General features: G+C 45.9%; 1 protein-coding gene across 14 annotated transcripts in view; it reads left to right on the forward strand.

The window, feature by feature from the left end:
- LOC105480262 (trafficking kinesin protein 1) overlaps positions 1–13,158 on the forward strand; it is a 213,005-nt gene that overhangs the window by 138,944 nt on the left and 60,903 nt on the right. For 2 of the 14 annotated variants that reach the window (XM_071091492.1, XM_011738848.2), the window contains exon 1: positions 5,451–5,733. The exons of the other annotated variants lie outside the window; for them this stretch is intronic. In XM_071091492.1, the coding sequence (XP_070947593.1) occupies positions 5,622–5,733 (112 nt within the window). In that variant the 5' untranslated portion in view covers positions 5,451–5,621. Of the gene's footprint in view, positions 1–5,450; positions 5,734–13,158 lie in introns of those variants that run through there. 14 annotated transcript variants of the gene reach the window in all.

Here is a 13,158-nt window from a genome sequence, read left to right on the forward strand (position 1 = left end):
GCTGGGATTATAGGTGTGAGCCTCTTTGCCCAACCTTATTTATTTATTTAAATCGTATGAGCAAGGTCTTTGGGGACATGACCCTCAGTAGGGCCAACCCTGCTCTCTAGGAGCAGAGAAGTGAAATGTGAGTGAGGAGCATTGAGCATCAATGGGACAGATGAAGTGGAGAGAAAGTCAGACCTGAAGGAGATGGGGAGCAGTGCTGAACCAGACCTTGAAAGATAGGAGGAGTTAGGCCTTGGGAGTTGGGGATGTTGAGGTATAGCAGAGGAAAAACTTCATGCCTCTACCCTGCTTGATTCAGTAGCTAGGTGCCCTGAGAATCAAACTGATAAAAGACATTAACAAGAGAAAAATCAGTTTTAATTATGTAAGTAGGCACTGGCAATCACAAAGAAGTAAGAGTCAAAGAGGCAATTAAAATTTGGAGGGTTCTGTATCATCCCAAAGGGCAACAAAGTATGGAGAAAAGGTGAGACAAAGGAAAAGGGGTTTGGGGTTCCTGCTGGGGAGTAAGTTATGGGAAGGCAACTTGGAAATGTGGGATATGCAAGGCTTGTTTAATAAGGTATGTGGAGATTCAAGTGGGTGCCTTGTCCGTTGATAAGAGATTGTACAGGAGACACAGACTCCAAATGTAAATTTCCTTTATAAAAGGGAAATTTAAGCTCTGTTCTTAGAGCTTTCCCGGCATCTGCTGTTCCTCAGTTGCTTGTGCTCAAAATAAACCTTATGCCAAAGGGGCATATTTTGTTTGGGGGTGGCAGTCTGGTCCCCTTCACAGGTGAGCTAAGGCCGTAGCATTATGTGGGCAGAAGTTAACAGCTTGTTTTGTCTGTTTGAGGTGTGGTGGGAAGCCAGGCTGGGAGCAGAGGCTGCAGGGGAGATGCAGGGTGTGGAAGCCAAGAAAACATAAGAGTTCCCATCTTGAAAATAAGGGGCACCCTTTAGATCAGTGCTATCCAGTGGAGCTTTTTGTAATGCTGTAAATGTTCTTTTCTCTGCAGTCAAATATGGTAGCCACTGGTCACATATGGCTGTGGAGCACTTGAGATGTGGCTAGTGTGACCGGATTTTAAACTTTATTTAATTTTAATCCATTTAAATGTAAACATAAATAGCCCCAGTGGCTCGTGGCCACTCTTTGGACAACACAGGGTAGAGCTTTGGGAAGATGACTTCTATGGAGTATGTCAAGTAGATGTGAGCGGGAGACAGAGAACGATGTGCCTCTGCCCTGAAAGAGGTGATTGACCCTCCCCTCCACTGGTCTTCCGTCCAGTGTTCCTGGAGATGGATCAGGCACTCACTCTCTGCTTCCCTGCTGTGGGTCCCAGTGTCTAGTGTACGCCTTTGATACAGCACACACATCTGTTACTTAACTGTCTTTCACACCTCCAGCTCCAGGCTCCATGTCCAGCCTGGCCCAGCTCTCTTCATCCCTCAGTTGGCACAGGGATTCCCAGGCTTTCTTGCCAGTCTTTGGGGTCCTATTTTGCTTTGACTTTTGGAGAAACTACACTCTCAGGGAAGATGCCCTTTGGCCCATCTCTGCCTTCAACCGTGAAGTGAAGGCAGATGTGCATGAGTTTGGAGAATTCTGTCACACCCTTGCAGCAGGAGGGGAGGAAAAAAGAGATTGGGAGAGGGATATCCTGAAGAGTGTCTAAACCCAGAGAAATGGGGTGACATGAAGCATCTAGGGGTTGGTCCTGTGTTCAAAATTTCATGTCTTACACAGCAGCCAGCCTGAAGGGGCTTCCACTGGCCTAATATGGGGCAATTTGAACATCAAAATAAATAATAATAGTCAAGGATTATGACTTATAGAATAAAGGAAGAATCCATGAGTCTATACTGATATAAATAAATGAATGACTAAATAATGAGAGGGAAGAAAAAGTTATTACTAACAATAGAAAGCCAACTAATAAGTGTTGGAATGATGGAATTAGAAATTAGAAATTCACCACTTTCCATCCACATAAATGACGAAGACAAGACTTATTCAAACTAGTGGTCTCAAAGTATATCACCGTGAAACGCTGTTGAATAACAAAGGGAAAAATAATAGCTTCGCAGTGGGGAAACCAAATGATCAAAGTTGACATTGGGCTTTAAAAACTGGAGCTTTAAAAATTACTGATGGGGGCCGGGCGCAGTGGCTCATGCCCGTCTGTAATCCCAACACTTTGGGAGGCCGAGGTGAGTGGATCACTTGAGGTCAGGAGTTTGAGACTAGCTTGACTAACATGGTGAAACCCCATCTTTACTAAAAATAAAGAATTAGCCAGGTGTAGTGGCGGGTGCCTGTAATCCCAGTTACTTGGGGGACTGAGGCAGGAGAATAGCTTGAACCCAGGAGGCGGAGGTTGCAGTAAGCAGAGATTGCACCACTGCACTCCAGCCTGGGAGACAGAGTGAGACTCTGTCTCAAAAAAACAAAACAAAACAAAACAATCATTACTGATGGATGGGACCAGGCATGGTGGCTAACACCTGTAATCCCAGCACTTTGGGAGGCTGAAGCAGGTGGATTGCTTGAGCCCAGGAGTTTGAGACCAGCCTGGACAACATAGTGATGAGACCCTCTCTCTACAAAAAGTAAAAAAATTAGCGAGGCATGGTGGTATGTGCCTAACTACTTTGGAGGCTGAGGTGGGAAGATCGCTTGAGCCTAGAGGTCGAGGCTGTAGTGAGCCATGATCACACCACTGCACTCCAGCCTGGGCAACAGAATGAGACCCTGTCTCAAAAAAAAAAAAAAAAAAGTTAACATTGGCAGTAGTGGGACCGCTCCACAGCAGACGCCCCCTGAGAAGATACACTAAAGAGAAAGTAACACCACTTCTGTGTTTTCTTGCCGAAAGTTCATAAACAAAATCTAATCATAAGAAAACACCAGGAATACCCAAAGTGAGGGACCTTCTACAAAATAATTGACCTGTATTGTTTAAAATATCTATGTCTTGAAATACGAAGACTCAGAAATTGTTTCAGATTAAAGAAAACTTAAGAGACCTGACTGTTGAATGAAACACATGATCTTGGGTTTCTTTTGCCATAAAGGATGTTATTGGGACAACTGAAGGGAATCTCAATAAGGTCTATGGGTTACAAAATAGTATTGTTTCAGTGTTGAGAAAGAGAAAGTAAATGTAGTAAATGTTACCATTTGGGGAATCTTTTTGTACTATTCAGGAGTTTTCTGTTCTATCCTTGTAACTTTTCTGTAAATCTTAACTATGTACCCCCAAAAAACAAAATATTCATTGTTCATTTCCGATGGAGGGATACCAGTGTTTACTGTAGTGTTCTTTAAACTATTCTGCATATTTTAAATATTTTTATAATTAAAAGTTGGGGGAAAAGTAATAAAGTCATGTTCTAAATATTATGTAATATATAGAGACTTGGACATCATTTAGAATATCTAAGTCTCTGTATATTTCATAATAGGGACACTCTAGATTTGAATTAAAAGATGAGTATAAATGAATTTATTATGAGTAAAGTCACTTGATAGTATTTTTGAATCGGTGAAGTTAGCTTTTGTTTTCCTTTATGTACACTGTGGCCAGCACAATATCCTACTCATCTTATTGTCAATCTGATACTTGCTGAATGAATCATGCACAAGGTGGAGCTTCTTCCTCTCCCTTGCCTTCTTGGGGGTTCAGAAAAACCATTTGTGTCATTCACAACACTTTATAGATGTGCCCACTGTCATCTGAATTGAATTAGTCTGATCCGATAAAGCTTATTGATATTAAAGAAACATTTTTTGAGTGTGTTTATATTTAAAGCTTATGCAGTACTTCAATATAGAATTTTGAACTCCCTGCCTGAATTTCTACATTTTTTTTTTTTTTTCAAATAACACATCTTTAACATGGTAAAATACAGCTCTCATTTTCAAGTTCTAAAAAATAAACTAGAGGGCCGCACATGGTGGCTCATGCCTGTAATGCCAGCACTTTGGGAGGCTGAGGCATGCGGATCATGAGGTCAGGAGATTGAGACCATCCTGGCTAACACGGTGAAACCCCGTCTCTACTAAAAGTACAAAAAAAAAAATTAGCCAGGCATGGTGGCGGGCACCTGTAGTCCCAGCTACTCGGGAGGCTGAGGCAGAAGAATGGTGTGAACCTGGGAGGTGGAGCTTGCAGTGAGCCGAGATTGCGCCACTGCACTCCAGCCTGGGCGACAGAGTGAGACTCTGTCTCAAAAAAAAAAAAAAAAAAAATTAACTAGAGGATGCATATGTCCTTAGACTTTTAAATAAAATCTTTATTACTCTGGTTTTCTATTTAGAGGCACTTGTATATGATCTCATATTAGTCTTTATGGAGGTAGTAATTCAATTTAGCTGATATTTTTAGCCACCTGAGCAGAATTTTTGGCCCTAAGGATTCAAAGATGAATGAGATGTAGTTCCCGAACTTGTGCAAAAAATTGTTTTATGAAGACCTTGCCTCGGCTAAAATCTTCTCTCTTGGCTACCTGGGGGAGGCAGCTGGTCAGAGAGGTTGGAATAGGTGTTCTGGTGTAGCTGTTAGGAGCAGGAGACCTGCACATTGTAGCTGGGAGATGGCTGAAGCACAGAGATTACAGAATGAACTGTGATTCTCTGAGATGCTAGTACCCGGGGCTGCCTTTCACTGGGTTTGACAGAAGAACCTGCCATTCTCACTGTTACAGGCAAAATCAAACAGTACGGAGGGATTGATATCAAGGTATGCAATTAAACTGTGGCTTCTTTCTGCAGGCAGCTTTGCAGGCTATTAGGCTTTAGATTTTTTTCTTACCTTGTTCTGGTAATTAGAGAGATCTTTATAAATTTGGCTATGGAAACACAAATTTAGGGTAAGAGCAGGATTTTATGAAATGCCGATTGATAAAGAGAAAATGTAGGTTATTATCAAAGAAGGACTGGGATGAATTACGTTTAATGTGGTAATGGTCACTGCATGTTTTTTCCCCTTTTGCTAGAAATCAGAATGACCCCTTCCTTCCCCTGCTCAGCACTGTCAGGCAGTTGTCACAGTTAGATTGGTCTCCACATCTTAAGCCCGCCCACAGGAAGTCTCTCATCTGAGGGCGTTGGGCAATGCTTCGGCAGGACAACTCCTCCGCCAGTGCCCCACCTTTAGACAGGTGTGCCTGCTCAAGGCTTAGCTGGTGTTGCCCCATGCAGTTGCTGTGAGACTTCTAGGAAGCTACCATTCCTCATTGCTGCTGGGGGAGGAAAGGTGGAGAGAGTCTGGAGGCCAAGAGCTTGCAGAGATCCTGTACCTGCCTGCAGGGCTTTCCTCTGAATCTCCTGCGCCTGGCAGGGCATTCCCACTCCGCCAAGTGCTTCACCCCGCCCCGCCCCTCCCCTCCTCCAGGCTCATAGGAGCCACCCCCTTCCGGGTCCTGCCCGGGTGATGCTGGGCCAGGAGCTTTGTGTACACCCCTCCACTTCAGCTGAGCCAGGGCATGTCTGCAGCCCGGGCCAGGGTGCAGCGTGTGCCCTGGGGGCCCGGGCCTGCATGGCTCCTCTGGGTAGGGGGGTTGGAGGCACCCCCAAGGATGGTCTCTTAGGGTGATGTTTTGGCTTTGGGGTGACTTCAGCAATGTCCCTGAGAGACAAGGGCGGGGAAGAAGAATGTTTTGAATACGACTGCCAGGATGAAGAGAGGAAGCCCACCCACAGGCAGCATGACACTCAGGACCTCTTGGAAGAGGGTAAATTCTATACTTGGCTCAGATTTGATCCTTTCCTTGTTAGTGTCTAAATAGGCTTCAGTGTTTTGCTGATTTCATAGCACTCTTTTTTTTTTTTTTTAATTGAGGTATAAGTTAGAGATCTTATGCAAATGACTTAAAGGTGTCCTTGTAAGAGCCCCCGCCCCCTCACCCATAGAACAGCATTTCCAGCTCCTCGGGAAGTCCCTTGGTCCCTTTCTAGTTTACATCTACCTTCCCAGAAACAATTATTGTGACTTCTGTCACCTTAGATTTGTTTTGCCACTTCCCGATCTTTGTAATGGAATCAAACAGGGTGTATTCCTTTGTGTCTGGCTTCTGTTGCTTAACTAAGGTCTTTGAAATTCATCCTTGTTGTTGCAGATATCACTAATTGTGTGTGTTTTGTTTTTGTTTTTGTTTTTAAAATTTGTGGCATTCCAGCACTCTGTTTTAAGAGATTCAGTTGTTATCTTGTGACTGTTTGGGTTTTGATAAGTTAAGGGACAAGAGACCAGTCTTATTAAGTGAAGCATGTTTTTGTTCTGGCAGTGTTTATTTTTTAAAACATTATTAATCACTTACCTGAAATAAGGATGTATTAAATCTTAGAAATATTTCAAAACGAATAGCCCAAGGCTGACATTGAAATCCAGGAGGCCCACTGCTGGCTGTCTTAAAGAGATGCTCCTTTGCAGGGAAAAGGGAGGATGTTAGGTAAAGATAAGCCCAGATGCTGGTGGGAGCTTTCTAGTTGGCCTTCCAGGGCTTTCAGCCACAGCCCAGAGAAAGGGGCTTTGGGGGCTGGTCAGGATGTGTAAACAGTGACTACGTGGATGTTCTTTAGGTCCCTTGAGTAAAAACATTCAGAATACGTTTCAAACTTCTGCTTTAGGATGGTCTATTTTCCTGTCTCGGGATAACTTTTCTCTTTCCTTTCCTTTTCTTTTTTTTTTGAGACCGGGTCTCATTCTGTTGCCCAGGCTGCAGTGCAGCAGTGTGATCCTGGCTCACTGCAGCCTTGACCTTCAGGGCTCAAGAGATCCTCCCACTTTAGCCTCCCTAGTAGTGAGTAGCTGGGCCCACAGGCACACACCAACTTGCCCAGCTAATTTTTAAAATTTTTTGGTAGAGACAGGATCTCACGAAGTTGCCCAGGCTGGAACTTCTGTTTTCAACATTATTTATAATCGACCATATACTGAAAATATTTTTCTTTTGAAGTTACTGTTCTAAAAATATTGTTAACACTTCCCCTCCAGGACATCTGCAAATATTTTATTGCAGGAAGGGAAGAAACTGGGAGAAGCCAGGAGAGGGTGAGGGACTCAATGCTGAGGCCTGCATTCTGGCTGGTGCCCTTCTGGCCTTGTCTTGAAGGAGATGGGGGAGGGGAGAGGGAGTGACAGGATTGAGGATTTGTTAGGTCCCTGGAAGGGATCAGGAGAAAGGTGTCCATCTGCCCTTGTAGAACTAGGGCTCCCCCAGATTTAGCTGGATTAGCTTCCTGCCCCTTTAATCTCTGCTGCTTCAAGTGCAGCCAGGGCCCTCATCACCTGGGAGCTTGCTAGAAATGCAGAATCTTAGGCCCCAGCCCAGACCCACTGAGTCAGCATCTGCCTTGTAACAAGATATCCAGGTGATGGGCATGCATGTTAAAGTATGAGATGAGCTGCTGCCTTAAAGCCTAGCAAGATTTTTTAAAAAACCAGTCATTGAACTGTATGATTCTAGATTAAAGGCTATAAAATATTCTGGAGAAGTATCATATATCCTAGTCAAGAGAGGAAAAAAATTTGTGTTGTGCCCATTTCATGTATATAATATATATAAATATGTGATGATAAATATACAATATATATAAAAAAGATTATAAATATATATTATATATAAATATATGAAGAGCGACAGAGACTGTCTCTCTCTTTCTCTCTCTCCATATATTTTGTCAACTAAGTGAAATAACAGGCACTGGAACTTAGAGAAATCACAGCTTATTCTGAGCCAGGCTTGAGGACTTGAGCCCAGGAACACAGGCTCAATATAGACCGAGACTATGTCCTGAAGTAGACGGCTTGAGGCACAGTAGATATGCATTTTCTAATAGGGGGAGACACGTTTTCTAATAGGGGGAGATGTGTGACACAGAAGGTGGGGGAAAAGGATAGTGAAGCAACAGTTCCTTTCCTGTAATTCTGTTTGGTGCACAGCGATGCTGTACATAAGATAAGGTAAATATACAGTTGAGCAGTAGGGAGAAAGTTTAGGTATCTTAAGGGTCTAGTGGAGGGTGACTGATTTCGTCAATCCTGTCTTTTGTTCTACATCTGATAAACAAGTTTCTGACCAGTTCCTGTCAGCAAAATATTTGACAAACTCCATTTACCCAGGCAAGAGGTCAGCTTTAGTTTATAGGCCTAGGTCTTATTACCCTCGTGCTCATCTGCAGCCATCAGGGGCTGTTAAATTTTTCGTTAGAAATTTTCTTTTCCTGAAAATTTATGTAGATGCATGTATTAAATTTTTAAAAACCAAGAGCTAGATGATAATGATAGTGAATGTGCACTTACTAAGTACTTGGCACCATTTTAAGTACTTTATGTGGATTAATGCATTGAACTTTTAAAACATTTGAGGTCAAATACTGTTATTATTTTATAGGTTTAGGAGGAAATGTAAACAACTTGTGTAAAGTCAACAGTGAGTTAAGTGGTCCCAGCCTATTTAGAATGACTGTGGAACTCTCTGCTCTTAACTATGATGCTAGCAGTTCTCAAAGTGGAGTCCCTGACCAGCAGCATCAGGATCACCTAGGAACTTGTTAGAAATGCACCTTCTTGGAGGCCAGTTGTGGTAGCTCACGCCTGTAATCCCAGTACTTTGGGATGCTGAGGTGGGTGGCTCACGAGGTCAGGAGTTCAAGACCAGCTTGGCCAAGATGGTGAAACCCTGTCTCTACTAAAGATACAAAAATTAGCCAGGCATGATGGCAGTGCCTGTAATCCCAGCTACTGTGAAAGCTGAGGCAGGGAATTGCTTGAACCCGGGAGGCAGAGGTTTCAGTGAGCCGAGATCGCGCCACTGCATTCCAGTCTGGGTGATAGAGCAAGACTCCATCTCAAAAAAGAAAAAAAAAGAAATGCACCTTTTTGGGTCCTACTCCAGACCTACTGAATCAGAAACTGGGGTGGGACCAAGCAAGCTGGGTTTCAACATGCCCTCTGGGTGATTCCAATGTACATTGTCCTGTGCTAATCCACATCTCATAGATAACAGTATATCTGCCTTATAATTGGATTCAAGGGAAGAGATTTTGCCTTGTATTTGTCATCTTATGATAGATAATTACTGTATATTCTCTCCTTCTCTTGTTTGTTTCTATCCAGTTTTCCTTCATACTCCAAGAAGTCATTTTTAGCAGTCCTGTAGGTGAGGTGTTAACCGTATTTTTAGAACAGTAACCTCAAAAGAAAAACACTGTTGCCAGCATGCTTCCTTTACTTTGTAAAATGAAACAAACTCACTTTCAAGGTTTGCTCCTGACATGAAAGAAGCAAGGCTGTGGTGCAGATCAGAAGGATAGCAACTTAGAAAGTTTGGTGTCATGGCCAGTTTTGCTGGAAACGTGTATCTTAGAGCAAGCTGGGCAGGACCCCATTTTTCTCTGTCATGGTCACACCACCCTTGTCTTGAGTTCACAGGAAGCCAGCCCCACATGTGGAGCAGAAATACTCTGTGAGTAGTGAAAATATGTGTGTGGATTTGGATCTGTGTTACGTGGATTTCGAGATGTTTCTACATTGTCAAAAAGAGGTGCTTTTGGTTGAAATCTGTAAGATACAATTAGTATTTCAGTTGCTCTGATAGTTATAGATACAGGATACATTTGTTGTTCTCTCCAGGTCACCTTGTGGGATACTAGGCACTTTTTCATGTCACTCATTTAATCTTTAAAACAGACTTTCAGGGAAACATTCTCATTCTGCAAGCAAAGCACCCGAGGCTCAGATAGTTTGCACTTGTGCAGAGTCTCCCAGCTGGAAGCACAGAGCTGGGTCTTCGCCCTGCCTTGTGGGTTTCTGTGTTTCACCATGCACAGGCTCTAAGCTGACAGAGTTCTAGGCCCTTCCCTTGTATTATCTCATTTAATCCTCTTATCCCATGAGGTGGGTGCTCCTGGGAGACCAGGCAGCAGGAGAGGGCTTGGCATTCACTGTCTTCCCAGGGAGAGGAAATATCCAGGTCCTGTGTCTTCAGGCTACTGAAAACTTGCACAATGAGAAAGCAAAATTGATGTCAGGTGCTTAGTGGCATATTTAGAGGAAGGCTCTGCCTGCTTTTCGCAATCCCTCTCCTCGCTATGAGACTGAGAGGGCTGAACTGCATGAATGAAATAGTGAGTCCCGCCGTGTCTCAGTGCCTGGGCAGCTGCATGAGGAAAACACTGGTGTAAAGGGAAGTTTCATGGTCACTTCCTTGTGGCCTGTTACCTGGCAAATTCCCAGTGCTCTTTTTCTTTTTCTTTCCTTTTTTTTTTTGAGATGGAGTCTTGCTCTGTCACCCAGGCTGGAGTGCAGTGGCCGGATCTCAGCTCACTGCAAGCTCCTCCTCTCGGGTTCACGCCATTCTCCTGCCTCAGCCTCCCGAGTAGCTGGGACTACAGGCACCCGCCACTTCGCCCGGCTAGTTTTTTGTATTTTTTAGTAGAGACGGGGTTTCACCATGTTAGCCAGGATGGTCTCGATCTCCTGACCTCATGATCCGCCCGTCTCGGCCTCCCAAAGTGCTGGGATTACAGGCTTGAGCCACTGCGCCCGGCCCTCTTTTTCTTTTTCTTAAATGAAATGCATCAAGGAGCCGGACTTACTAATTTCTTCTCATCGGGGTACTTCCAAATCTATTACCCATTTGCAAAGTGAATCACTAAATTTCTGGCAAATGGTATTCAGGATTGCTCAGAAGGCATGATTTGGATAGAGATGCACAATGATCTGGAGTTTGCTGGGTGTTCTCATGACCAGGTTTAGGTTCCCCTAGAACACGGGCTGCAGGAGAGAGAATGCATCCCTCTTTCCTTAGGGATGGCTGCTAAGAGTATGTGAGTGGGCAGAGTCAGTCTCCTGCACAAAGGGCAGTTTTCAGGTGTTGAACACTAACCAGACGTGATCATCTGGAAAAACAGGGGTGAAAAAAATGCCAGTCAGTGGTGGGAACCCAGAGCCTCCCGTGTCTATGTCCAGTGACTGCACCTGCTGGCCTTTCAAATTCTCCATCTGGTTCCCAGGCGAAGCTGGAGATTCAGCACAGATAGAGCACATTTCTCCAGCTTGGGAGAGCATTCCTGGGCTGCAGAGAAAAGACTGGGCACTGTGGGGAATAACTGGATCCAGGAGTGCTGTGTCCCGCAGGTGGTTGTGATGTGTCAGGCTTTTGTGGGCTGTGGGGTTGGGAATGTCAGCCCCAGAGAAGGGGCCCGAGTCCTGGGCCTTTGTTAATGTAGTGTCACCAGCAGCACTTGAGGGTGCTGTGCACAACTTTCCCGATGTGTCAGCGTTGAACGAGGAACTGACCTGGCGCATTAGTACCTACTGCAGCACTGTTACAAAGGTCTCTTGGTTCATGGTTTTCATTGTCCTTGTCTCCACTTGGAGTTTGGTTCTCAGTATCCATGGCTGCCCCACGGAGGCCTCCTTTGGGGTCACTCTGGGTGGCTCTCCTAATAGAGGGGTACCAGCCCTCACTCTTGGCGCCTCTTCGGCCTTGGCATCCACTCTGGCGACACTTGAGGAGCCCTTCAGCCCGCCACTGCATTGCGGGAGCCCCTCTGTGGGCTGGCAGAGGCCGGAGCCGGCTCCCTCTGCTTGCGGGGAGGTGTGGAGGGAGAGGCGTGGGCAGGAACGGGGTGGGGGTGCTCACAGACCAGCGCGAGTTCTGGCGGGTGCAGGCGCCGGCTTGGCGGGCCCCACACTTGGAGTGGCCGGCTGGCGCTGCCGGCCCAGGGCAGTGAGGGGCTTAGCACCCGTGCCCGCAGCTGTGGAGGTTGTGCTGGGTCCCCCTAGCACTGCCGGCCGGCCGGCATGCACCACACTCGAATTCTCGCAGGGCCTCAGCTGCCTCCCCACGGGGGAGGGCTTGGGACCTGCAGCCCGCCATGTCCGAGCCCCGCGACTCACGGTGGGCTTCTGCGAGGCCCGAGCCTCCTGGATGAGCCCCGCCCTGCGCCACGGCACCTGGCCCCATTGACCGCCCAAGGGCTGAGGAGTGTGGGTGCACTGCGGGGGACTGGCGGGCAGCTCCGCTTGCAGCCCCTGTGCGGGATACAGTAGGTGAAGCCAGCAGGGCTCCTAGGTCTAGTAGGGACTTGGAGAACCTTTATGTCTAGATAAGGGATTGTAAATACATCAATCAGCACTCTGTGTCTAGCTCAGGGTTTGTAAATACACCAGTCAGTACTCTGTATCTAGCTAACCTAGTGGGGACTTGGAGAACTTGTCTGTCTAGCACTCTGTGTCTAGCTAAAGGGATTGTAAACGCACCAATCAGCACTTTGTCAAAATGGACCAATCAGCAGGATGTGGGTGGGGTCAGATAAGGGAATAAAAGCAGGCTGCCTGAGCCAGCCAGTGGCAACCCCCTGCGGTCCCCTTCCACACTGTGGAAGCTTTGTTCTTTTCGCTCTTTGCAATAAATCTTGCTGCTGCTGGCTCTTTGGGTCCACACTGCCTTTATGAGCTGTAACACTCACCGGGAAGGTCTGCAGCTTCACTCTTGAGGCCAGCGAGACTACGAACCCACCGGGAGAAATGAACAACTCCAGACACGCCACCTTAAGAGCTGTACACTCACCTCGAAGGTCTGCAGCTTCACTCCTGAAGCCCGCGAGACCACGAACCCACCAGAAGGAAGAAGCTCCAGACACATCTGAACATCTGAAGGAACAAACTCCGGACACACCGTCTTTAAGAACTGTTACACTCTCCGCGAGGGTCCGTGGCTTCATTCTTGAAGTCAGTGAGACCAAGAACCCACCAATTCCGGACACACCAGCATCACCCTAAGGCTGACCATGAACAAAGAGCCTACTCACGATCTCTGTATTTTGGGGTTCTTTTGCAGCTCTGCCCACTTCTGGGGCCTGTCCCGTGTCCCTCTGCCATCCTCAGCTTTCTTCTATCATCTGAGCTGCCTAGCAGCATCTCTCACCTGACACTTCCTGCTTGCTCCTCTGTGTTATGCCAGTTTATGCACGTGCCCTACCTTCTCAACTAGGTCAGGAATTCTTTGAGAGTAGGATTCATTTATTTACTCAACAGACATTGAGAGCTCCAACTTGGGGGTTAGACAGATCAGGCCCTTCCATAATAGCTCTGTGATCTTGGGCAGTTTCTTTATGTCTAAAATGGGACAATTGTAATACTTTACTCA

This window comes from Macaca nemestrina, chromosome 2, assembly GCF_043159975.1.
Source record: "Macaca nemestrina isolate mMacNem1 chromosome 2, mMacNem.hap1, whole genome shotgun sequence".
NCBI classification, from domain to species: Eukaryota; Metazoa; Chordata; class Mammalia; order Primates; family Cercopithecidae; genus Macaca; species Macaca nemestrina.